The 27,719-nt window shown below is 42.1% G+C and overlaps 1 protein-coding gene across 9 annotated transcripts in view; it reads left to right on the forward strand.

Annotated features, from left to right (window-relative positions):
- The first annotated feature begins 1,022 nt into the window (after positions 1 to 1,022).
- GABRR1 (gamma-aminobutyric acid type A receptor subunit rho1) overlaps positions 1,023 to 27,719 on the forward strand; it is a 31,171-nt gene continuing 4,474 nt past the window's right edge. Inside the window, exons 1-7 of one of the 9 annotated variants that reach the window (XM_081905572.1) lie at positions 1,023 to 1,240; positions 17,297 to 17,350; positions 19,435 to 19,541; positions 23,800 to 23,867; positions 24,699 to 24,922; positions 26,123 to 26,205; positions 27,162 to 27,302. In XM_081905572.1, coding sequence (XP_081761698.1) covers positions 1,119 to 1,240; positions 17,297 to 17,350; positions 19,435 to 19,541; positions 23,800 to 23,867; positions 24,699 to 24,922; positions 26,123 to 26,205; positions 27,162 to 27,302 — 799 coding nt within the window. In that variant the 5' untranslated portion in view covers positions 1,023 to 1,118. The other 8 variants (XM_081905576.1, XM_081905575.1, XM_081905580.1 and 5 more) reach the window with 8 other exon arrangements.

Genomic DNA, 27,719 nt, shown 5'->3' on the forward strand with positions numbered 1-27,719 from the left:
CTGGATCCCACTGGCTCTGCTGATGCTCCTCCTTACTGTTATTGTCTGTTCACTTGTCCCCTTTAACAAAGTGAGCAGCAGCAGGAACAAGGAAATGCAGCAGCACCATCTTCTTGCCATGTCTGTTACCTCTGGACAGTGCATGGACTGGGCTCAAACGGAGAAGGGCAAGTGAATGGGCAGCACTGACAGCAGGGAGGGAATCCCCACACAAATAGTGCTGAGTTTTCTAAATCCTTTGTTAGCATCCATACCCTTTTCATGAACTGCCAACAATACTGGCAACAATACTACTTGAGCCTGTGAAAACTCTTTATCGCTTTCTTTTTCTATTAGATTTCCTACTTTGTTGAGATGAGAATAATAAGCTACGATTAGCTTCTAAATATCCAGCTCTGGAGATGATTTGAAATTCACTCTGTGCAGACCTTTTATCACCTTATAATTGGATGCTTCCTATATCCAGGCACCCTGGCACACAGTCAGCAATAAAGCATAAGCCACAAGCCCTGAACGTTCCTTGAAGCACATCAATAATGGCATCTCCATACACAACAAGGACGGAATGATACCAGATCAAAATAGTATATTTCACGCATACAGTAAAGCAGAGAAAATGAAGTGATGGTATATGATGCACCTCAGAATGGCTGCTAGTTAAAATCAGTGCTGGTACACAAAGACATCTCAACAGGTGCTCCCGTTACCCTCCCTTCTGTTTAAACTGCTATGCTAGACAGCCTCTGAACAGCCGGACAATCCTGGCTTTCCAAGAGGGGAATGACAAATATCATTTTCTAAAATACCTGAAATGCTTCACTTTAAACCAATTTGTACAATAGCCTGTTTCAAGCGAAAAAGAATAATTGTTCTGTGCAGATCCATGAATTCTACACTGTTTGAAAATCCCTGCCATCTGACGTAGAGGGATTTATAGGTTTAGTGGAAATTGCTTTCCCCACTGTCCAGATTAAATACTGTGGGATGATTTTTCGTATGAGTAAACATCCTTTCAATAATGAACAGACTGATAATGTCTTAAAAAGAGAAAAAGGATCTTCATTTTGGTTTTATTCTTCTTTTGTGGACTATTTCCGGACATAAGACCAGAGGATATCATGTTGACTGTTCATAAAATGCAGTTTAGCATTTTCTTGCTGTTTTGGGCATGGGTTTTGTCCACAGAATGCAGAGCTCACTGGCAAGGGAAAGAAATTCATGAAGTGTACAAGAAAGGCAGGTGAGTTGAATTGTCAATCTGCAGGGCGAGAGATGATGCAGTATTTCAGATGAACAAAACGGCCGTAATGGGTCAAACTAGCTGCCTCACATTTGTACAAGAGATCTTCTGTTCTTTGCTTCTAATGCTTTGTGTTGCTCCCTTTTCATTTAGTGTTGTGCATTTTTACAACTCAACATACCAGATGAACAAATGAAAATTCAATTTACTATGGCTTTCTAGCTTTAGGGAAGAGAAGCAGGAGGAGTTTAACAGGCATTTATTAAACAATATTTTAATCAATGTATTGATGTTACTGAAGGACTGTGACTAGATATAGATATAGATATTTTACAAGATATTTATAGACAGATTCTAATGTTTTTCAGTTTCAAATTTTGAATACATACCCAACACATAAAGAGGTATGTTGTTTAAAACTGCCATGATAATCTTCTTTGAGTGTCATGCATTCAACTTTCTATGCTTATGCCCATTATAATTATTAATATTTACTTATATTGTATTAGTGTTTTGAAGCAGAAATAAGTCAAATCAGACGGCAAACTGTTGTGGAAAAATAGGAGAAGTTATAAAATTCCCTCTAGATTCCTGATCTGCTTATTTCTACAATGAAGATGTGTTATTTTTCTTGGGCTGATATAATAAACAGAAAACATACAATTGTTGGAGATCAGAAGGGATACTGATGGTCCATATATTTTTATCTGTTCAGTATTTCTAATATTAACTGCCAGTTGCCCAGTTCAACATTTTACTGTGGGCGAGCAGGGTAAGTGCTTGTGCAGATTAGATCAAAGACTGTGACATTGTAGTTTTCATTACAAAAACTGTTATCTAAGACATATGCTAAGTGAGATAGCCATAAGTATCTTAATTTTAAAAACCAGTTTTGCATATTATTTCAGCATAAGCTGTGAAAATGATTGTAATTAATAGAATTGAGCGTGTTTTTGGTGGGGAGAATCTAACATTTTTAAAGCAATATAACTCCACTGATTTAGGAAGGCCAAGCGGTTCAGTTTCAAAAATATTACTAAAGTATCAATATTTATGTTAATAATTTATATCCTAAGATAAGTTAATTTAAGGAAGTTTGTGAAAGGAAAGTCCCCTCTACACCCCATGGAAAGCCTCTCCAGAAGGCCAGGAGGGCACAACCTGAACAGTGTGGGGTGGGCTTGGGGGTTTTGGGGTAGAGGGAATTGACCTATATGAAGAACTCTGCCTGATGTCAGGGTCAATAGCCCCCTCCTGTAGCAACCTCTTGAACATGTGATCACCAAGAAGAGCCTGCTGTTTCAGGCCAATGGCCCATCTAGTCCAGCATCCTGTTGTCACAATGGCCAACCAGACGCCTGTGGGAAACTGGCAAGCAAGGTCTGAGCAGGAGAGCAGTCTCACCTCCTGCAGCTTCTAGCAACTGGTATTCAGAAGCAGTAACACCTCTGGCTTTGGGGGCAAGCCATAGCCATCATCTCGCAGTGGAAGGACCCCTGACACTCCGAAGAGGTTTTTCAGGGGCCTACACAGGGGAATAACTATTCTTCTATTAACTCCCATAAATTATATTCGGATCCAAGCCTATGAAATGCTTTCAGGGCTGGTATCTAAATAGGTAAAGAGATACCATTCACAGCTGAATGATTAAATTGATAAATTGCCACAGATACTAAAGAAAAGTGACCTTTGCTAATATTTACTGCCAAATAGATTAATGTAAGCGAGTGGAGCAAAACCTTCAGAAACGTGTGTGGCAAAGACACTTAGGGTGCAGTTCTAATGCTGCTTACCTGGAAGTAGCCTCATTGAATTCAACAGGACTTACTTCTGGGTAGGCAGGTATAATAGTGCACTGTCAGGCAGTGATCTATGATGTGAAAAGGGTGTGTGTTATAATTTAGTGATTATTTGCTTAATATTTGCTTTTCAAACACATACACCACCACCACCTGGCCTAGGACAGGCCTTCAAGGACATAAATCGCTGTCCTTATGTTCTCCTCTGAAATGTTGGAAGATATATTGATGCTTAAATTGCCTGATCCGGTTCATGCTTTCCAACAATCATACTTTTGTGTATGCCGCAGCTGACATCAATCTCAATCACGCTAATTTCCATTTCAAATTGTTTTCCATAGCATGTGGAAGCACAGAAAAGAAATGGAAAGCCAGAAGTCTGTGAAAGAAAGCAGTAATTGTTGGCCCAACAGCCAATTGGCAAGACATAAAAGACTCATCAGGTGCCCTGTGTTTATTCCAGAAGTTCTGAAAGATTCTATTAACTGGTTGCATATTGGAATGACATGCACCTGATATAGTCTGGGCAGAGAAACTAGACACAGGAGGGGACAGCTTGTACTTTCTCCCTTGCTCTGCAGGAGACTGGGTAAACTGGACCTAAGAGCACATCAAAAATTACAGATAGGTTGTCTAGTAACAGTCCAGAGCAAGAAAACAAATAAGAAAAACAGAGAGATGAGAATCTTATATATTCCACAGAATAAAGTACTGGTTAAAAAATTCTAGCAGACTTGTTTCACACCCACACCCACACCTCATGTATGGGACTTGCTAAATATGCCTGGCCCATCAAAAGAAAATTAGGAAGCTTAGATTTGTAAATCATCAACCAAATATGTACATCGTAATATGATGCATGAAGACTAAGAGTAGATCAGGATTTGGATTCCAACAGGGAGGCTGTTTTTACTGATAAAAAGCATTCCTTCATGAAATGGGAATGTTCTGTTGGAGTGGGCGGTGGGGGGGGGGCAGGACCCAATGTGGTGCTGATACTGATACCTGATGTACTGAAATCAGGACATTGCTTTTGGAAAGTTCTCGCAGACCCTGGAAAAGGGATTGTTCACACTGGATCAGGTAATGGGTGGAGACAGGGTACCTACTTTCCAATTCCTAATATAATAAAGCTACTTTTCTTTTCTTAGGGCAGGGATGGGAAACCTGTGGCCCTCCAAGTGTTATTGCGCGTAAGCATGTCCCGCCCTTCCCCTTTTCTAGTGCCAAACACTGTGCGCACATGCACAATTGTAGATACACTGAACGTACAGTGAAATGGGAGCTGCCTGTACAATACTTCCTAATTTTGCTTTTGGTTTCCTTTCAATATTGAGTTTGAAACAAATTATACTGACAACAATGTATCATGACTGTGGCCTTGCCTTTTTCTTTCCTGATAGTGACATTTTAAAAAACATCACCACCCAACACAATTTTGCCCTGAAAGATTTTTATTTTGCAGCTGTTTTCAACTTTGTCTCTGGTTTCTAGAAAAACCATGAGTTCCATGGATGGCCCCACCATAAGGATGCTTTTCTTCAGTTAATTCTAATTTGATGTACTTAAATTGTCCCATTCTAGCTAGTGTTCCCATGAGAAGATGCCAAAACTATTCAACTATTATTTACAGCTTTTGCCAACCTGGTACCCTCCAGATGTTTCAGCCCATTCCAGTAAAAAAACAAAAACAACAAACAAACAAACAAACAAACAAAAAACATGGAAAATCCAGCATAAAGATAACAACTAAAACCAATATAAAGCCATCAGTGGGATAAGGTTGGCCTTTAAGTAGGGGTAGGGAAGCACCTCAGCAACAGGCTGTCTCTGACTTATGGCTATTTGTTTCAGCATCTGAAACAAGTGTATGCCTACAAGTGTAAATGAGTAGGAAGCTCACCATGCAGTAAGGAAACATGCAAAGGCAAGGTTCCTGAGTGCGCAGAGGTGCCTGCCATCATCATCTAGATGGCCAACACCAACGTGGACACTGATTTTGTGGGGGGATGAATCAGGAGGGTCAGAAGAGGCAGTAGCATAACCCACAGGTGCTAGACCAAGTCCAGTAAGCAGAGACCTTCAGAATCAGACATGCTTGGACTGGAGACCCCTGAGCTAGGACCACCAGTCACTGCAGCTTCCAAGCTGGACCCCATCATGAAGCCAGAATCATTGCCTTTAAGGGCCTCAAATGCCACTGAGAACGTTCACCACAAAAGGTAGTGTGCTCAATTAAAAAGAATGGAGAGACGGCAGTGTATCAGACTCCAGGACAGAGGACTGTAGGAGTCCTGGGAAGGGTAGTCAGGGCCAATAGAACAGCTCAGTTCCTACACAGCACATGTTGGAGTTGTCTTATCTCAGGGTCCTGTCCAGGGTCCTGAAATATATATATATCTGGTCACCATTACTTCCTGATTACTATTATTGACCTTTTGAATTACACTGCCTTTGCTTGTCAGTCTCTTGCTCTTGCTACTTGCTCAGGATTACTGCTAGATCTGCTTCTTCCAGACTCCACTGTGGGCTCAGTCTTGAAGTTGATCCTTCTGCCTATGCTCCTATGGGAATCTAATCTGTCCTGTCCCAATTTTGTTGGAGTTTGTATGTTCCCAGCACTGAGAAATAAGGCAATACATATTTCTAGGGCCTTAAATATCTTATTTTCCTTGTGTGTGCACTGCCTTCTCAGAAGCAATTCCCCCTTCCCCCAAGTTCAATGGGACTTACTCCCAGGTATAGGATTGGTGAAATAACTAAACAATGTTACTACAAAGGCTAATGACCCTTGGCTTAAGTAAAATCCCCCCTCACTTAAATAGCAGTGTTGTCTCTCAAGTAGGTTCAGTATCATTATCCATGCCTGGCTGATGGAAAAGTGACATCAGAAGACAGGTTGTGTTGGGGCACAAAGTGGTTCAGCACCCTCTGCCCAAATACCTCTTCTGCTCTGTAAATTGTATCCCACACACCACTGTCTGTCTCAGGAGGGGGGAACCTCTACCCTTCCAGTTCTTGTTGGGCTCCAATACCCACCAACCCCAGCCATCACAGCCAATGAGAAATCAATTTCCCCCCTGATCCTTAGTTCCTCCAGATGACATGTTTATTGAGCTTGCATGGCCTGATCTGTTTGCACAAAGCTTACATGGAAGTTATACCGTGTACAGTCTTTATCGAGCATTTGTTCTGATTTGTGGGGAGGCTATATGCCAATGAGCATTCGTTCTGATTTGCTTGCCACTATGGTTATATGGCTCCCTGTTGATCTGTCTTCTATCCCACACTTTGCATTTCCTTGTCACTTGCTTAACTGCAAAAAGTCCTTTAAATAAAGGTGGATTTGATGTGCCAGAACACCCTGATCCATTTTATTTGCTCAAATCTAACCTTGTGGTATACAGTTGAATTCCTCCTTTTTGCAATTTGAATTGCAAAAAGTACTGATGGTCCGGAGGCAACCCAGTTATTTTTCTAATAGAGCTTCCTGAATTTCCAAACAGGAGCAGAGTCTCCTTTTGACTGAGTTTTCTTCTTTTACTGCACCCACAAGTGGACATCTTATATAAATGACTGGGTGAGGCAGAACAGTTAATGGGTGACAACTAAGGTGTAACTGGAACGGAGGCTGCTTTGCAGTGATCATGAAAATTTTCCACCATTGCAACTTCCTGCATACAATCTTGGCTCAAGCTAGGATAGGGATAAGGATGGGGATTTGCCTTAAAGAAGGGCTAGAGGGGTTCTGAAATGAATTCTTTTACATGCACAGGCTGGAAAGCCTGCCAAAGGGGAGGAAGGTGAAGTGTGTGGGGGAGGGGGGACTCCCACTGCCACAGAGCAGCCCCACTTAGTTCCTGTGCTGCCACTAGAATCCCACTGTGACCCAGATTTAATCTATTTTTACCTCTTTTGTTTTATCATCTTCCTTTTTACTGCTCTGCATTTTCCTACTGCATCATTTCTAACAGCAGTCACACCTACTAATCTTCCCTGTCCTTAGCTCTTTGCTCAACTGCTGATAGTTATTATTTCCCTTATGAGTTGGTTCTCATAGAATTACCCCAAAGCAATTCAACAGTAAAAATATGTAAAAAACAGTAAAAAAGAATTTCAAGTCTAACACAGATACAGACTGGGATTTTTATTTTTTATTTTAAATGATCTTCACTTAAAAGTATTGTTGGGAAAGGAAGGTCTTCAACAGGTGCCAAGAAGATAATAGAAAAATACACTACGAAAGACTGGAGAAGTGATACCCATTTCCTTTTACTTTTTGTAGGTTGAGTTTATTATTAACTCCTTCTTCCCCTTGTGATTTTTTCTCTGTGATGGCACTTGGTAAACTACTTGTTCCTTCAGCCCAGAAATGGAAACCTGCAGCCTTCAACACATTATTGTTGGACTTGAACTCCCACCAGCCCCACTCAGAATGGCAAATGGTTAGGAATGATGGAAGCTGCAGCCCAATAACAACTGAAGGGCACAGCTTTCCCATCCTTGCTCTAGCCTATGTACCACATTTTCTACTTGGTGACATTCCTGCTGAGATACAACAAGCTACCACCTCCCACTTCCTGCACTTTCTGTAAACAAGTGAAGACATTTTTGTTCCAACAGGCTTTCACAGCTGGACAAGTGGGTCTTTACCATGAGTGTCCTCTTGTTAGGGTTTCAGTCTTTTTCTAAATGTACCTGTTGTTTTGTGTTTTTAACTATCATCTATGTAAACTGCCCTGAGAAATCAAAGATGCTGATGATAATTTCTTCTTTCTACCACTTGCACAACCTAAGCATCATTCCACTGTCACCATCTTCCCGCTTCTTGAATTCACCCTAATGCATCTCTCCATCTCTACTGAGAGGACCTGTCCATCTGTCTTTCCTCCCGCCAACATTCTCTCTCTCTCTCTCTCTCTCTCTCTCTCTCTCTCTCTCTCTCTCTCTCCCTCTCCCTCTCATTGGATTTTTTTTTATCAACTTTTATCAGAACTGGGATGGGCGGGGGAGGAAAGTTTTATGTCATTCAGAAAAATAGTTGTCAATATTGTGTTGCTTCCAGAGATTATGAAAAAATAAAATTGATAAGATTATATGATTTGGCTTACTTTTTGCCTTCCTCTGCTGTACATCTTGCATTGCTTGACTGAGCTATTTGAAGTTATTCGCTCATCAAGCACCTTTTGCAAGACCCTTTCATTGTGGTGTGCAAAACTGAAAGTTAGGCTCACAGGATAGGATCCAGAAGAAAGAAGCTTGGCAGCAGTACTGGAGTCACTGTAAAGAACTTGCAAGAGATTGTGCAGTTCCTTGTGCAAAATTGAAGCACACCTCAGAATTTCAGTTCCCTTTTCATGTGCAGCTATCCTTTCTAATTCAGAAAAGGCCTCAACAGCAACCCTAATATTATTTCTGATTAACAGTGGGGAAATTATTCAATAAATTCTTTTAGGGTAGTGATTTAATTAAAGTAAAATAATACCTTCACGTTCTATTTGTACCATAGTTACACTTTTGGAAGACTGAAAAAATATGTTCTCCCTGACAGGGAAGTGATGATTGCACCAGGATTTAAGAACGATTGTTTCTTAAAGTGCTTGTAACTTCCACTTTATTAAGTAACTATCACTTGTAACACAGAATCCTGGAGTTGTGGACATTTCTTTTCCTTCTCATCACCTCTTTAGACCTTTTCAGTCCTAAGCACCTTTCCAGTGCTTAAAACCAAAAATTCTCAAGGTCGAATGCGCCCTGAGGCCAGGGTTTATGTTACAGGGGGACAGGCCTTATGTTGGGAGGAGGGCACAACTAAGCTGTCCGCAATGCGACTGGTCAGTTATTTAAGTATTTTTATTTACTTTATTTTATTTACTTGGCTATGCCCATGCCCAGCATTGGGCAGAACACAGATGAAATTTGGGGAGAGGAAATCCAACAGTTTTTGGTGGGTTGGGTTTGGGGGAGGATCACCTAATGTGGAAGTGTTTTCCCCCCACATGTATGAACAAAGCCTAGCAGTAAAGCTGTCTATTCACTTGTAAAAAAAACCCCAACAAAAAAAAAACACCTGATCCCCTTTACTTTTCCTGCAACTGGACCATGAACAAAAACCTAAGTTTTTCTCTGATTGGTTGAAATACCTACGATTGAGGGTGCTTCCAGATCATAGCTGTCAACTTACAGATTTGAAAATAAGGGACCAGCAGCCAAAATAAGGGACCTGCAGCCTCACCTGTTCCAGGCACTCCAGTCTTCCTGTCCTCCTGCAGTCTGGTCAAACTCATGCTGGGTAGCTTCGAGAACACTGTCCAACCAACTTTGTAACCAGAGGTTCAACTGAATAGAATCTGAATCACATGCACCACAAGGCCTATGCAGCCTCAGCTTAAGATGGCTCCCCGGCCTGGCTTTGCACTGCAAAGTTTGCAGCAGCACATGCAACAAAGTGGCATCCAGCATTCAAACCCCCCCTCAGCTTGCATTAACTAGCCACACACAAGGCATGCAAGGTCCACCCCCCAGTCGTTCTTAGACTTCTTATTGGGTGAACAACACAGCCAAGCAACACAGCTGGAGCCTCCCTCCTCCCTGGCCAGCAGGGAGGGAGAGAGAGGAGCTGCTTCCTTTGAAATTTAAGGGACATCATTTAAGGGACATTTAAGGGACATCCAACAATAAGGGACAGCAGTGGGACATGGCGCTGGAATAAGGGCTGTCCCTTCAAATAAGGGACACTTGACAGCTATGTTCCAGATGGGTGTTTATTGTGGGGTAGGCACACCTCGCACATGCATTTTTTTTACAGCATCTACATGACGTTTCTAGCATCAAAATGGCATCCCATATCTCTCCCCCCCACCCTTATCAGATTTGCCCATTCCAGGAAAACCCCAAAACTGTAAAAAGAAAGAAAGAAAGAAAGAAAGAAAGAAAGAAAGAAAGAAAGAAAGAAAGAAAGAAAGAAAGAAAGGTTACCAACTAGCAGTTTGCAATAGCAGAACTATCCTTTTACAATAGTAACCTTGCCCCATCTAGAAGTCCCCTCAGGTTGCCCATGTTGGAACATGCAATATGATGCCACTTGTTTCAATATTGCAATGGTCCTGTTTCATAAGTAATGTATTGAGCAACAGCTCAACATAGTGGTGTTCTGCCAAGTGCATGGGGGCAGACTGTTGCTTCATAATGGCTCTAGAGAACAAACCAAAGGCTGGGCACAGCAACTGACCCCTCAGTCCTTGGTGGGATAGCTGTACATGCAAATACGGTACATTGTACCAATCTGGTTTGCCTTTTGCTTCTGGCATGTCAGCCTTTTCCATGTCGTCTGCAATAGCTCAAGATTAATGGATAGATCTGGCCTTACTTCTCCCAGACACCAGGTCTAATGCTCCCGCACATCTTACCAGATAGACCTGGACTCGCAGCCATTGGGCACAAGTACTGCATCACTACAACTTAAGTTGATCCCTAGACTTGAGGTGCTAAACTAGTATCCTATTTACTTCTATTTACTTTCTTTGGCTGCTTCCAGGCAACTTGTTCATTAAGCATTCATCTTGATTACTTTGCACAAAGTTTGCATTCTGGAATGAATTCATTCAGCATTCATTCTGATTAATTTGCAAAGACGCTATTATATGATGTCACATCAATGAATTGTTATCCTACAGTCTCCAGTGCACCCTCCTGTCACTTTCCTTACAAAAAGAGAGAGTCCAATTTCTTAATTGTGCAACCTGATTTTACTGTTATGTGAGGAGAAATCAAGAACAGTTAAGAAATGCTTCTTTCAGTACAGTACATCCTTTCTCTAGGCTCCACTAATCCTTGATGAGTTCACATGGTCAGTCTTTGTTTAAATAAGTCACAATCTACCCTCTTGTCAGATGAGCAAAATACAAGATGCAAACCCCATAATAACTAAAAAGCTAGCTCACAACATTATGTCATACTCTATGCCTGAACTGTGCATATAAACACAAGTAGCCCCTGCCCCCAATGTTCCTGTCTGCTCCCCCACCCCTGTGCTTCCCATATTGAACAGGGGTCCTAACCACACAGAGACTTCAAAGCATGTTCATGTGAACACGCATGAAAACTACCCTTCATACCTTTACACACAACATGCATGGGGGTAGCATGTTGGGGACAGGGCTAGTATGTGCACCCCCCTGCCATGCCCCATACTTGTGTTTGCATTCCCCTTTCAGGCATAACAGAGCAAGGCTTACTATGTCTAAGAAACTCAGGGAGGGTTTTTATGCTACTGCTTTCTGCAGAGCACACTATTGTGCCTCCTGAAGAACGAGTATGAAAGCTATACTAGATAGGACATGGGAGTTTCATGGCTGGAACTCCTGACCACCTGTTTCTTTGGACAAATCAAACAAACTTTGTGGGTATTTGGATCAGGGCTAGAGCTCACAGCAAACCTCCTAACTCTTTGGTCATATCCATGCCATACATGGCTTCCTCTCAAAGGATCCTGGGAACTGTAGTTTGTTACAGGTGCTGGGAACTGTAGCCTTGTTAGGGGTAAACTACAGTTCTCAAGATAATTGGGAGAAGCATTATATTTTAAATGTGCTTTCAATGTGTGGTGTAGATGTGACCCCACACCCAGACTCTGATCCAGATTTCCCTTTCTGGGAATAATTTATATTAGTGGCTGAGTGGAAAACAGACAAAAATTTAATTTGCTAGTCAGGATGAGTGAGGAGTGGGAATAGACTCGGATAAGAGATGGGAGCACTAACCCTCCAACACCACTCAGACATGGCGGGTGCAGAGCTATTATAATAGCAGGGATACTGGGATGTGCAGGGGAGGGGAGGGGAAGCCCGTGAAAGGTAGTTTTTAAGGCACCTGGCAGGCCAAAATCTGACTGCAGAATTGCATTCAGCTTGGTCACAGGTTCTACAGGCACCATTGGCAGGTGTTAAGCTGCTGCTAAGCCCCTCTTTGACACATTTTCTAAAGCTAATTGCCTGCCCAACCTCCTGCACACTGGGGCTGGGGCAGGGGAAGGAATTTTAAACAGGATCATAACTTCGTAGGAACTGGTTACAACTCCCCTCTCTCTCTCTCTCTTTTTAAATATATTTATTAGGTTTTTACAAAAGGAAAAACACATAACAGCCACAAAAGTGAAAACAAAAAACAAAAACAAAACATAATCAAAGATATAAAACAGATCAAAACAACAAAATACAAAAAAAAAAATTCCACCCAACAAGTTGAAAAATAAAAATTCCAGCTTTTAAAATCATACTTAATTAACTTTCTTTCTTGACTTCCTCGCGCCTCCCTTTTTTGTGTTCCTCTTTGCCCAATTGGATACAGCAAATCCTTGCCCTCTTTCAAAGCTCATTTCTAATTGTTAGATTCATTCTGTTATGTCTCCAATCTTTCCTCCTTATACGTAAACTCCTTTAAACTATTATTTACTTTCGACGTAATATAACCTTAGTCTTTCACCCTTTTCTGTTACATTTTTGCATACCTTTTTAAACTGTATCGCTAATGCCAAATTATTTTCAATCCAACATTGTTTTAACATTCATAAACTTTGCAGTATTTCTGCAAATAGTCTTTAAACTTCTTCCAGTCCTCTTCCACTGATTCTTCTCCCAGGTCTCGGATTCTGCCAGTCATTTCTGCCAACTCCATATAGTCTATTACTTGCGTCTGCCATTCTTCCAAGGTGGGACAACTCCCCTCTCTCTGCACTGCAGCCCAAATGAAAACTAGGAACTTCTTCACATTGTAACAAATTCCCTGGGTGGACTAACAATCCAATCCTATTCCCAGGGAACTCTTGTAGCTCTGTGAAGGTCTCCTATCAACACCCTTAACAAACTACACACCCCAGGATTCTTTGGGGAAGCAGGGACTACCGTATTTAATATGGCATGATACTGCTTTAAATGGATAGGGCAGATGTGACATCGAGGCGCAGGATTTCTGTGTGCAATGACAATTTTGTTTTAATTTGTTTATCTGGAGAAGTGTTAAGTATGTGAGCCTCCATCTCCAATCTGAAGTGAAACATCTTGCACACAGACTTCTAACTACTGAGGCATTTTCTTCGTGTTTTTGTTTTCTCCTTCAGTTTTGTTCCTGGGAATTGTCTGATTGCATTTTATCGTCTAAGAAATGTAGACTGATCAAAGAATTCAGTTTCTTTCTAGTGCATAAAATAACAGGGAGAGCTAAATGGAGGAAGCAGTTTAGAATTCCATTTTAACATGACTGCACTGGTTCCTTCCCCTCACATTGTAAACAACCAGGTAGTAAAATTATTAATTCCTCTACAAATGTAAGAACAGAGTATTTAGATACTATGACAGCTCACTAGGTGCATAGCTTTGCTTGTCTGTTCTGAGTTGCTACATTTGCACTCAGGGTTTTGTTCCAGGGGTTCTGTTGATTGAGCATTTCTCCTGATTTGTTCCCATGACTTTTCAGATAGGTTATATGTTGCCTGTGTATTAAGCAATCATTCTGATTTGTTTGCATGAAGCAAATGTTCTACCACACTTTCCAGCACATTTTCCTGTCACTTTCCTTATTGCAAAAAATATCTGCTGAGGGGCAGGTTGTGTTTGTTGCACAAGAGTGCAACCTGAATTTGCCGATCTGTGATTGAATCCCACCCAATAATGGTGTCAATATGGACAATCCAGGATCAGTTCCAGGTTTGAGAACCCTTAGGAAAGTGCTTTTTATGAAACCCCTCCTACATTAAATTATTATTACATGGGTCCCCCACCTCTTCCAGCCACAGCTGACCTGCTTGTGGCAATGGCAGTCAACTATGAGTCATGGTTTTAAATGTCCCACAATGCCTGAGAGCAACCAATGTAGCATTTGCTCCTGGGCATTGTGGGAAATTTAAAAAACAGCTTGTTACATGCTGTAAAGGACATTTTTTTGCTGCCAGTGGGCTGTCCAAGTGGGTATCCTGTCCAAGGGTCTCAGAAGTCAAGAGGCAATGCTTGTTTTGGTTTATCTTACTGCTGCATTTGGAAGGTTTTCAGTTCCCCTGCAGCTTAGTTCACTTGCTTGAGTCATCTATATTTGTTCTACTGACCTCCCTTCACCTCCAAGGTATCGGTTGGCACATTACACTTTGAACCTTTTTGCTTTCTTTTTATGGTACATTATTAATCTGGATTAGATGGGTTGAACAGTTACAGATGTTTGGCAATGAAGAGCCTGGTTCAGTAAAGGGATTGGCATTGAATGATGCTTGGCTTTCAGAGCCTTACAATCCTATAGGCCAGTGGTGGCCAAACCTGGCCCTCCAGCTGTTTTGGGACTACAATTCCCATCATCCTTGACCACTGGTCCTATTAGCTAGGGACGATGGGAGTTGTAGTCCAAAAACAGCTGAAGGGCCAAGTTTGGCCACCACTATAGGCTATAGGCTCTACAGCATAGAGAGATGTGTGCAGACTAACTATGTGTGTATCTGTGAATTTTTTATTATTAAGAGATTTCTATATTGCCCTCCACCAAAAATAGACATAGGGTGGTTTACAAAAATGAGATGATATAAAAGCATGTCACAGAACTTAAAGCAGAAATAATAAAACAATTCTCATAAGTTGCAGAAATAGCATGTTGTAAGCATGTTTCAGTATGTGTTTCTTGATGAGGGATAATAATGCTTCGTTAGTTTTGCATAACAAAGTGACTTTAACATTTTAAAAATCTTCTTTTGTGATTATTATAACATTCTGCACAGTTAATTCTAAGGGGGGGGTATATTAAAAGTTCATGCCCCAACACTTGTCTGTTTTCTGAGTCTATTTTGCTAGCCAAATTTCACGCATTAGCTCATCAAATTCCCTAAGAAAAGAATATAGACTAGCCTTCGCCTGCTTTTAGTTGCTTTCTGTTATTACCAAAAGCTATTTTGATAATGAATTTCCTTTGTTAGTGTGTTTTTTTAGTGTGTATGTGTGCTTACATAAGACAATGCAAAGTGCACCTGAACTGGCAGAGACAAGAGGAGAGATTAGCAAATGAGTCTGCTAACATGATGCATCATTTTTCATTCATTAAGCCTGGATTTTACATGTTTAAAAGCTTACTTTGCTTGCTTTGCCCCCCACAAGTGTGCTAATTGAGAAGATTCTCTTTTAGAAGGGGCCCAACCTGAAAGAAGTCGGCAACTGTCAGAGTACATCAAATGACCTGAAGTGTCTCTCTAGGTCATATATTTCCCCAGAATGCACTGTGCATCTTTGACTCCAGGGAGTCCCTTGAGTTCACTAGATTTTGATGGCAGCACCTGGCTCGACAGAGCCTACTTCAGCCACTGTGTCACAAATAGGTTGGTTCAGTACAGTATTGTCAGGGTAATGTACTGGACAGGATGTTGCGCCACTTTCAACAACACTGAGTGTGTATGCACACATGGCCATAAAGTGCATTCACTGTCTTCTGCAGACACATTTTTTTGTTCAGTGCACCCACACCGTCATCTTCATATTGTTGGTACATTGTTCTTTTGGTGTTTTGAAAGTGCCTTTCAGTGGAACAGTTAAAAGCTGTCTTGCATTTTGTGACACATTCTGAAATGCATTTGGCTTGTGTGGAAACAGAGAACGCCTCCTATTGGGCAGGGTCTTATGACATTGTTAGTCTGCACCTGAACCATGGAGATTAACCTGAGAAAAACCTGAGCCATTTGGTGTTCTAGTCTACCTGGAATATAATCAAATTGTTTTAAAATGTGGCTTAAAATGTCTGAAGAATTATTTTGAGCACTGCTGTTGTTGTTGCTACTAAAGTGTTAATATCAGTTCACTCACAATGTTATTGTCTCATGTTCCGCAGAGCTCAAATTATGGGGAGAAAGGCTGGGAGCTCTTAACAAGACCCTCTATTTAAGACCCTTGTTAAAACCCATCCATTTTAGCAAGAAAAAAAATGCTCCTGTAGCCTTCTAAAACAGTGACTGGGGTGGAGGGAATTGGAAAACGATAGCTTCACCTGTCTCCCATCCCTGCAGGATTCAAACACTGAGTAAAGGCTATGAGAACTTGACTCTATACAGCAGATGTTTATCCTTTGTTCCATGAGCATTACCCAGAGGTTGTGTGTAATTTTACAACCTCCTGCCTCTGATACTTTACTTTCCCCTCTTCTGCAGGCCAATCATCTAAGTTTCACACTGCAAGTTAAAAACTTTTTTGGGAGTGAGATTCCCCCTCAAAAAAGATTAAATAGAACATACCCCAATGTTAGTAGCTTATGCTGGAGGTGTCAATCTATAAAATTTTCCATATTCTCTGGTCATCTTCATAGAGCAGATCATATTGGCACCAAATATTAATGGAAATAAGCAAAACTGTGGAATACGAACTGCATCAAGATCCTCTAATGCAGTAATATTGTTTGGATACAACAAGGAAGTCGCGTTACAGGAAGATGAATAAATTATCCTTCACCATCTTATGTCACCCTGACTTTAAAGCACATGACTTTCCCCCCAAAAGTCCTGGGAACTGTGGTTCCCATCTCACAGGAGTACAATTCACAGAATCCTTAACAAATTGCAGTTTCTATGTTTCTTTGGGTGAAGTTATGTGCTGTTGGATGTGCATTAAATGTAAGGTGTGGGTTATCCCTAGATGTCAAGCATGTGGAGTGGGGCAAGAATAAGACCCTCCAGAAAAAGAAAATTGGCTAACCAAGTTCTGAGATATGGTTCAAATGCACAAACTTACAAATATAATAAGGATTAGGGAAGGCTGACAGCAAGATGATTCATTGAAATGTGAGGCTTGTTTATATCATACCGTATTGGAATGTAAGGATGCAGGAGGCAACAAATGCATATAGTTTATCAAAGCAGACATAGATTTAAATATATTTGAGGTCTAGTTGCACATTAAATATGGCTGGCTAAAATAATCTCTTTTTAGAACTATGAATATTTTATAAATTAAAATAAAACCTTGGGTTGTCTTATATTGAAAAATGTTGAATGACTTTGTACAATATCCAATATTTATATAACATTTCTGTATAGACAAATTAATTTAATAATGGGTTTTTGTATTTAGTGCTTATGATAATAAAATTTATATTCATAAAATGGAAAAAAGGAAAAGTTAATCTCGAGTGTCAATATAGTGTGTCAAGGATGAAATATGTGATTTGCCCTAGGAAGATATCAACGTAACTTTCTAGAAGATTGTGAACATACGCAACCTATCATTTTTGTTTTTGTTCATAGTCGGCCTCAAAGACAGAGAAGAGAAACACATGGAGAATCACACAAGCAAGGCAGGTATGCTACTAAAAATGGAACAGGCCAACGTCCTTTCCTATGCCTTCTCTCCTTTGTAACCACCCCTACCCTCAGCAGAAGTCAGTACTGATAAAGTTTTCAGATCACACCCATGCCAGTGTAACTAGCAGAATAACACAGCAGAGCTTCAAGATCTTGGTTCTTTTCCATTGTCAGCTATTTCAGACTTGACATTGAGGAAAACTCTTTGCCACGAAGTTCAACATGAAGTGTTTTAGAGCCTCAAGTCACAAGACAATTATTCACACTATATACTTGAAGTTAGAAGATGCTGGTGCATCATAAACTATGCACTACTAATAACTAAGTATAATAACCTGGGCTTAGGACGTTGTAGTAAACATGGCACAAGAGACTCAAAAAGGGGCGAGATCCACACAAAGCTGCTGGATGCTTCTAGCTATACATCAGCCAACACACATACACACAGGGGAGGCAAGGAGAGAGAGACTTCTCCTTTGGGCAAGAAGTCATGCCAGAAGCCTGTTGCTTTGAGCTGTTTTCAGGAGGCAAGACTGTTGTCTGGGACCAATAGCTGTAGCTCAGTGGTAGAGCACCTGCTTTGCACGCAGGAAGTTCCTAGCATCTTCTGAAAGGGCTGGCATGGAGCCGGGAGAGCTGCTGCCACTTAGAAGATATTAAGTTAGGTGGACCAGTGATTCAGTACAAAGCAGCTTCCTATACAAAATTAAATCCAGGGGCATGAAAGCCAATGGAAGATGCTAGCTCTTCCTCCCATTCTGCTGGGTGATACTGGCAATGGTGAAAACAAGCAGCCGGCCAGCAGCGCTCTTGGTCTCAAGTCTATTTCCAATGGTTACAGTGGAGCAAAAGTATTTAGGCTCGAGTACCACTACCAAGTCACTGTCAACATATCAAGTAACCAGCGTGTTGCAAACTTGAAATCGAAGCAGTGGGCCTGAGCAGCAAATTACCTCAGCCCTGCTTTCGAAATAAACCAGGCACACTTCCAGCTCAGACCGCCTAGACTGTGCAACCAAATTTGCTTCCCAAGCAGAACTAGCACAACTTTAAACTCACCCAGCTAAATGCAGCCTGCACATCAGCCCTGTATGAGGCCTGTCGCATGCATGGCAGCTTCCTGATTTGACAAGCCCATACAGACAGGAAGAACTGCTTTGCCACATCTCCAGTGAGCTTCCCTACAATGCTGATGGACTACATTTGGCTTGTGTGTGTGTGTGTGGAGGTGGGCCTAAGCTGAGGTGACTGTTCTGAAGTAATTGCTTCTGTGTTTTCGCCCTCTCCTCTTTAAGGCTCTCTTTGCCTTTCCTAAGATATCTGCAGCAGGTATGGAAGCCTTTTCTCTGCAAACCTGCTTCCAGCCTGGCTGGGCTCCCAACTTGCCACATTTGCTCTTGGGCTGCAGCCAGTTGGCTTTGCAGCATTGTTTCTTTAATGCCTTTCACAAAACTATCTTAGACTTGCTTACAATTCACTTCTCAGTGCTTCCTGGCCCTGCCCCTGTTCCTGTTTATTTAGCAATTACGGTAAAGATACATTAGACAGCGTGCTATACGCTGCACAATGTTGTGTTTGTTCAATAGGAACTGAATAATCTGAAACGTGCTTTAGCACTCCTATCACACTAGCTGTCTAAAAATACACCAGATCACATGGGGTTATTTTTCAAAGGTTTTGCATAGCTCCCCTACTAGTCCGTGATTGTTGGTGGGTCCAGTTACTTGAGCAGTGCTGGAGGAGATGAAGTCAGTGACATGTCACATATCATTTCATCTCCTCATGCCTTTCAGTCTGTAATCTTATATGCTCTTTTCTGAGAGGAGGTTGCATTGAACACCGCGGAACTTACTTCTGAGAAAACAGACATAGGATTGAACTGCCAATGAACTCGGCGAGGTTATCCACCACTCTAGGAAATATTGGGACTGGACTATTTTTTAGGCATTTAACCAATACAATTACTTGATTTGTGTCTCCACACACCAGATTGGTGTTCTGTGAGCCCCCTGTAGAACCCACGTTAAGGAATAGTGCAGTAGTACAGTTGTGTAATTGTGCTTTTCTCTTTCTCCACATAGTCCAATATTGAAACGAAGTCCTGATATCACCAAATCACCACTTACAAAGTCAGAGCAACTTCTGAGAATAGATGACCATGACTTCAGCATGCGGCCAGGTTTTGGAGGTATGACATGTAAACTTTTGTTGATATTCTTTTTTTCCTCTCTGTGTTTTCTTAAAAACACCTCTTATTGATTTTTTTAATTAAAAGAAGTCTATAGGAATACTCAATATCTACAGGTAAAGGTATTCCCTTGCTTTCACCCTGAAGTTTAGCTTTCATGCACTCCCCTCAGGAGTGGCACGTCCTACTTTGCCGCCTGAGGCAAAACAGAAAGGTGTCATTCCGCATCACCAGAGCCTCCCTTACCTGGGTCATGTGGCAGCGTCCATGTGGCAGCAGCAGTGATGGTGGGTTCTGGCAAGATCACACGGAGTGCACGGGATCTTGTGAGATCTCCCTGGAAGCCAGTGCCCCTGCTTCTTCTCTGCCAGCGGTGGAGAAAGAAGGATGGGCAGGCCGCCTCTTGGCATTCTGCCACCTGAGGTGCTCCCTCAGCCAACCTCATGAGTAGGCCGGCCCTGACTACCCTCACAGTCACTGTGCATTTAGTTAACACCAGGGCAGGCAGAAATATAATAAGTGCAGCTTCCTCTACTGCTGCATCCTGACCCTGAGAAGAGCTGTGTACGTTGAATTCCTGCCTGCCATTAAGCTGTTAAAGTAGGGTTGGAGAACCTGTGGCTGTCCCTATGTTGTCAGGTTGCAGTTCCCATCACTCCCTGCTTCATTGAACATACTAGTTGGGGATGAAGGGAATTGGAGTCCAATAGCACCTGGAGTACCACAGGCTCCTCCCCCTTGTGTTAAGGATGAAACCAGATGATCGCAGAGGCTGGGGGGGGCAGGGCGGAAATGTGACAAGCAGCTGATGTGGGTTGTGTGCTTGAGTGAAGTGGTTATATTTTGATAAAACTCAAGTAATATATTTTTTTAAGAGAGCGAATCAGTGCCCTCCTACGCTAATCCCAGATGTGGGAGGAAAGGGGTATTTTGAGGGCAACAGGGAAGAGTATTTTCTGTGGCGCTTTTTCTTATTTCCGAATTGAAGGGCTCAGCTCTGGTTTTTAAAATGGGTTCAGATGCCTGACTGAAATTAAGCCACAAATATGTCTGTGACCTTATTTAGCTCAGTAAATGCTCCTGTTGTGCTAAAGTGACTTCAGTTTGGCTCTATCATATTCCTCATATAAGAACATAAGAACTGCCCTTTGCTTGAGGGTTATTACGAATGGTGGTTTAAATGTGACGTTTATTTGGCTTTGCGGGCTAGTTCGTCTCTCTTAACTGATGGGCAGCTGCCTTTTTGAAAAGCTTAGGAACAATGAGCTTTTGTTTGTTTCTGCAGCGTATCTCTTGCAAGCTTATTGGCCTATCTGAATTGCCAGAGAATATTTTTTTAAGTACAATGTTATGTGCAGATAAGTACAATTCCCTCATAAACTTAAATTATAAATGGAAGTCTTAGGACCCCTCCAGACTGGTATTTTATTGTGGATGTATTCTGTGGCACATGTTGGATTAAATCCATTTTCTTTGTGCTTTCTTTCCCCAATGCTATTATATTATTGCTGTCTGAAAGAGCACCAGTGCAGCAGAAACAGGACAACCCCCTACCCCACAATAACATTTGTTACACGAACACCAGGAAGTTGCAGGATAAGCATTTATTTGAAATGAAGACCAGAAACGTGACTGGCAAAATACACTTTGACTGGAGGAGTGTTTGAGGAATAGAGCAGAGTATACTGAGTATACAAAAACAGAATCCTGAGAATACAAAAAAATAGGCATGCCTGTTCTAAAAATGGACATGCCTTCTATTAAAAATAAATTTCATGGCATTAAGCTGAACCTTACTTCCTGGTTGGGTCATATTTCTCTGCAGATGGCAGTGAAATCCCAAGGCTTTATTTCACAGCAACTGTGTGTGTATGTGCACATTTATTTTAGAGGTGAGGAACCTCAGGCCTTGGGGCCAAGTGCAGCCCTGTAAGCCTTACCTATCTGGCCTTTGGGAGTTGCCTGGCGCCCCACTCCCTCCTCAGGCCCCACCTCTCACCAGCCCTGCTTCATACCCTTCTCGGGTGTTTTTGCCTGGCCGGAATGTGCCTTTGAAGACTGATAATGCCTCTTTGGGGACGCAGGTGGCGCTGTGGGTTAAAGCCTCAGCACCTAGGACTTGCCGATCGAAAGGTCGGCGGTTTGAATCCCTGCGGCGGGGTGCGCTCCCACTGCTCGGTCCCAGTGCCTGCCAACCTAGCAGTTCGAAAGCACCTCCAGGTGCAAGTAGATAAATAGGGACCGCTTACCAGCGGGAAGGTAAACGGCGTTTCCGTGTGCGGCTCTGGCTCGCCAGAGCAGCGATGTCACGCTGGCCACGTGACCCGGAAGTGTCTCCGGACAGCGCTGGCCCCTGGCCTCTTAAGTGAGATGGGCGCACAACCCCAGAGTCTGTCAAGACTGGCCCGTACGGGCAGGGGTACCTTTACCTTTACCTTAATGCCTCTTTGCTGCCTGGATGGAGAACTCAGAGGGGCCTGTGGGTGTTTGCAGAAACTAGTCTACTGTAGAAGAGTAAAATTTACATTTCTTGCTCCACCCACTTTTGTCTCCAGCCCTGCCTGCTCACCACCACCATGTGGCCCCTTGAATGTTGCCCAGAAGGGAATAAAACCATCAAATTGAAAATGGTTCCCCAGCCCTAATATATATAATATGTCATCAACTAATGCACCATTTTGCTGACCTAGCATTTTCACTACAGAAAGAATATTTTAGATTGCTCCAGGTTAATGTTTTACTTCCAGCATTGTGGTTGCGTGCTATACAAAATCCAAGCTTTTAGGACAGAGGATTAGGAAAACATGCTTTCTTATGCCCCACCAGATTAAAGAATGTTGTAATTTATCTACCCTTTCCTGGCTGACAGATGGTCATTCAAATCCAAACTACCGGTACTATTTTACCCCTTGATGAGGGAAGCTTATTGTTACTCATGCGCAATATGCACAATACAAGTTGAATTAGTTGTAAAAGGTTGAGGGTTTTTTGTTGGGTTTTTTTTTGTCCAGCAGTGCTCATGAACAACCTTTATGCTTTTAGCAAATCTCATGTTCTGTAATTGCATTATTAACTCATCTAGGAGGATTTGTGTATGCATTTTACTAAGATAATCTTTGCTGAAATAGAAATTCTAATATTTATCTCCTAAGTATAAAAAGTGGAAAGTGGTACACCTATTTGGCTGAGTTCAAACAAGTGTGTCTGCAACATCATGACTGTACGAAGTCTCAAATGTCTCAAACCATGTTTTCGTATTCTCCTTGCTTCTCCTTGAACATGGAACTTATTGATGGAAGCAGACAGGTGGTTATAGCACTTGGGGAAGGGCTGTAGCTCAATGGTAGAGCATCTGCTTAGGATGCAAAAGGTTCCATGTGCAATCTCAGCCATCTCCAGGTAGAGCTGGGAGATATTATTTTTTGTTTAACATCCTGGAGAGCCACAGCTATGTTGAAAATACTGAGCTAGGTGGACCATTGGTCTGACTTGGTATAAGGCAGCTTCCTATGTTCCTAATTGAGAGCTAAGTAATTAACCTGCACGTGTGAATCGGCCATAAGTGTTTTGCGTATATATCAATATCATTATCATTTTTGATGTCCTGGCTTTTTAGATATTGGTCTGCCCATAGGGACCCCCAGTGCTTCTTACTTTGTGAGTAGGGGTGGCACATTCAATCTTCATCCTCTCTTGCTGGAGGAGTAAACGATAAGCCTCCTGTGTGTTGCTTTCACTGCGAGAATCAGGCTCCCCCACCTCTGTAATTAGTTAAGGAAAAGCACAATGCATAGTTTATCTGCTCCATATTAAACTAGCCTTTGCCAACCTGGTATTCTTCCGATGTTTTTGACTATGTATCCCATCAGCCCCAGCCAGCATTGCAGTGTAGTCTAAAACATCTGAAGGCCTCCTGTCTTTGAAGACCTCTAGTTTACATGGGAACCAGCCCAGAGGTGCAAATGGCCTGTGATCTCACCTAGCAACTGTGTGCTCCTCTTTAATGTTAATGTTTCATTGTTAGAAGGTTCAGCTCAGTCCTAAGTTACTTCTTGGCAGCTAATGACAAATAACCCAGGTATGATTTGGAGTCCTTTGCTTTGCAGTAACTGCCTGTGTCCTTAGACATGGCAGCCAGCAAATCATTTTGCACGCTTCCCTTCTTTGTGAGAGCCCTACTGCAAACTACTTCTTCATATGTTCTCTTTTTAAAACATATGAACAATTCTGATGCATTACCATGCTGTGTTTCTTATAGGCCCTGCGATTCCTGTTGGAGTAGATGTACAAGTTGAAAGCTTGGACAGTATTTCAGAGGTTGACATGGTAAGTGTCATGCCCATGCTTGGATGGTTGTTCTTTCTGAACAAGAGGTTTTATGGAATGGGCTGCTCTGAAAAACAGACATCACGTCAGGAGTGGGAAAAGAGATTACTGAGTGGAAAACACCTAGGCTGCATGTGCACCACACATTTTAACCACATTGTTTTCTCCAAAGAATCCTGGTAACAGACCTACAATTCCCAGCACTCTTAACAAACTATAGTTCCCAGGATTATTGGGGGGGGGGAGCACCATGACTATTGGATTGGCTTAAGAATGCTTTAAATGTATGGTTTGGGTATGGCCTAAGACATGGATTTGTACATTAGTTTCAAATCCAGTCCAATATTCCAATGGCAAAAATGTATTTAATACAGCACATCTTTAACTACGGAACGGGGGCAGCCGAACACTTGTAGGATGTCTTTGCCATTCTACCTGAATCTTACAATTGCAGTGTAAAACTTATATCCTTTATGACATTGGACTAAGAAATATTTATGGATTAAAAAATAGTAATGTGAATTAATCCGCCAACCTAGCAGTTTGAAAGCACGTCAAAGTGCAAGTAGATAAATAGGTGCCACTTCGGCGGGAAGGTAAATGGCGTTTCCGTGCGTTGCTCTGGTTTTGCCAGAAGCGGCTTAGTCATGCTGGCCACATGACCTGGAAAAACTGTCTGTGGACAAACGTCAGCTCCCTCGGTCAGTAAAGCGAGATGAGCGCTGCAACCCCAGAGTCGTTTGCGACTGGACTTCACTGTCAGGGGTCCTTTTCCTTTACCTTTTTAATGTGAATTAATTTTTCCTTGTCTCAATTTCTGGCTTATGCTAGGACTTCACCATGACACTTTACCTTAGACATTACTGGAAAGATGAAAGGCTATCGTTTCCAAGTACCAACAACCAAAGCATGACCTTTGATGGCAGACTAGTGAAAAAGATCTGGGTGCCGGATATGTTCTTTGTGCATTCCAAACGATCCTTTATCCATGACACCACCACAGATAACGTCATGCTCCGGGTCCAGCCAGATGGGAAGGTGCTTTACAGCTTGAGGTAAGGTGAAATCCACAAAAATGCTTGGTTGAGCTTCTGCAAGCATGCTGGCTTCATTTCTTATACAGCTGTGTGCATGAATTCTCAGTGGGTGTAACCCAGATCAAGACAAGTATCACAAGGTTGTGCCACTAACATTATCCAAGTTCAGAATAACAGATGACTTTGTGTATGTGGAGTCATCTGGTGGACGGAGCCATTGTCAGCTTCAGATTTAGAGGGGCCCTTGAGAACGATGCTCTCAGGGGACCCTCTCCTTTGCCACAGCCATCACTGCCCATTGCCTTGGGTCTCCCTCCGGGCTCACTCTTCACACCGCCCAGAAGGAGATGCTGCTGCTGTTCCTTCTCTTTTGCATTTGTCACTGCTTGCAGATTTAGCAATAGCAACAGCAAGGAGGAGAAGCAGGGCAAGGGTGCTCCAGAGCTCAGCAGTGGACCTTATGCTGGAATGTCAGGGGTTAGATTCACTCGAGATAAGTAAGCATAATATTTGTTATCCGTCAATTTCACAACTTTTAACAAAAGTCAAGAATGGCAAAGGTCTCCTGACAGTGTTGTCTGGGTGCTGTCCTGCTTTGGGGATTCACATGTGCCAAGTTTGGTTTGTGTAAGACAACCCTTTTTTGCTCCTAAGTCAGCAGGGTACCTCCCACCACAAATCTGGTTCACTTCTTTTCAGTGCAAGCCAGACCTGTTAATTCAGAAGTAAGACCCCACGAGTCAACACAGCCTACCTTGTGCATGTTGAATGAGACGTACTTCCACTGAATCACTGGGACATCTAGGCAGAAGCGCCAGCTTCTCCAAATGATTGAGGGGGCCCGAAGCAACATCTTGATGTCACACACATCATACAATGTCCTGACGTCATGCATAGGGCCCTCTGAATATTGAGGGGGGCCCACCCTCTCAAAAAAGAGATAGGGGTCCCCACAGTGCCTTGGTCCCCAGGAGCCGGCGCCCCTGCTCCTAGGTATGTGTGCAGAGGACTATAGCCTTAGGGAGTGAGCCTAGTTGAATGCAAAGGAATTACTTCTCCATATATAAAGAATTGTACGGACTTGAAACATGTGAAAGTGTTACGAACTAGGCATGCATCTAACGTGAATTATCCCTGCTTTGTGTTTTCTTTTTAAAATATGTGGCTTTTTAATCATGTAAAAGGAAGACATTTTAAATATGCTTATTCTGTTTCTAGGGTTACTGTAACGGCTATGTGTAACATGGATTTTAGTCGCTTTCCCCTTGACACACAAACGTGTTCACTGGAAATTGAAAGCTGTAAGTAAACGGGATCTCCGAAGAAGGTCGAATGCTGATGCCTCACATTTTGTTTCAAAATAGGGGTAGTGAGCTTTTATTCTGAAAGGGTGTTCCTGTGCTTTCCATAGCTGTGTGCTGGAGAAATTATGCAACCTCAGCATGAGTGCTGTGCGCACATAATTGGTACTGCTGCCCTAAGAAGAGTGAGCACAGCTCACAATGAATTGTCCAACAATTCTTTTTTCTTTTGCTTACAAAGATATAGGAACAAATATCCTGCTTCTTCTCTGTGACTACTTTAATTTCAGTAAAGCCCTCTTGCAAAAGGAGACCGAGTACAAACTCCCTCCTCTATTGCCCCTGCTAGTCATGGCCCTTGCAGGTCTGTGACTAGATTGGATGACGAGGGCCTAAAATAGACTAGATTGGATGATGAGGGCCTAAAATAATAATTATATTGGTGTGTGTTTTTAAATGTTGCTTATACTCCAGCAAACAATCTACAGACAGTACAGTGTCCCTTGTTTTCTTATCTCTTGTTGTGGCTAATTACTGGGTTCGTAAAGCATTGTGCAAAAAAAGTAGTAAGTAAAATTATTAATGTAAAAATTTGTAAATTAACAGCTGCCCACCTTTTGTTTTCACTTGATTAAAAATGAAGTGGATGATATTTTCAGAGGTGAAACTGGGAATTGCGGAGAAGCAGAGGCAATACATGTCCTCCACCCTCCAACATTGATGTTAAAGAGTCTGCTCTCAGGTCCTTTCCTTATTCTCATATATGTCAACAGCAGCTATTCACTTAAATGAGAGAAAAGTAAATAAGAGCTCATATTAAATAGAAAATAAAATCCTGTCACTGGACTATATGGTGTATATCTGTTGACAGTAAGATAGCATTCGGTACGCGACTTAGGCCACAGTGCCAACTGGCTTCATTACAATAAATGAGTTAATATTTCCTCCCTCTCTAGATGCTTACACTGAAGATGATCTCATGCTGTACTGGAAGAATGGCAACGACTCCCTGAAAACAGATGAGAGGATATCGCTATCCCAGTTCCTCATACAAGAGTTTCACACTACCACCAAACTTGCCTTTTATAGCAGCACAGGTGAGTGAATTTTGACAATAAAGCCTGGACAAGGCTCAATTATTGTCGATTTTTATGGAAATAGGTTTGATCGCTACTTGGAGAAACTGTCTTTGGACTTGCCAGAGAGGCTATGGCATCATGTCACACGTTGTCTTCTCTGCAAAGGGCTCGGCAGTCGATGCCAGATTGTGGTGCTGAACCCCAAATTTGGGTTTGTGCACAATGCTGTAACCCAGTATCTTTGGTACGGGGTTAATTCAAAGAGCTTATTATTAACAGGGTGATAATCTCATCCTGTAGCAACTGCTTTTCGAAAAGGCTGTTTAGAAAGGAGTTGCTGTACAGTAAAAGCTTCACAGTACTATTGCTACCAAGTGATGATTACCACCACCATGCAAACAACATGGTAGTCATCTTTGGGGACTGCTGTTTTGA

The sequence above is a fragment of the Podarcis melisellensis genome (assembly GCF_964234715.1).
Source record: "Podarcis melisellensis genome assembly, chromosome: 3".
Classification (NCBI taxonomy): domain Eukaryota; kingdom Metazoa; phylum Chordata; class Lepidosauria; order Squamata; family Lacertidae; genus Podarcis; species Podarcis melisellensis.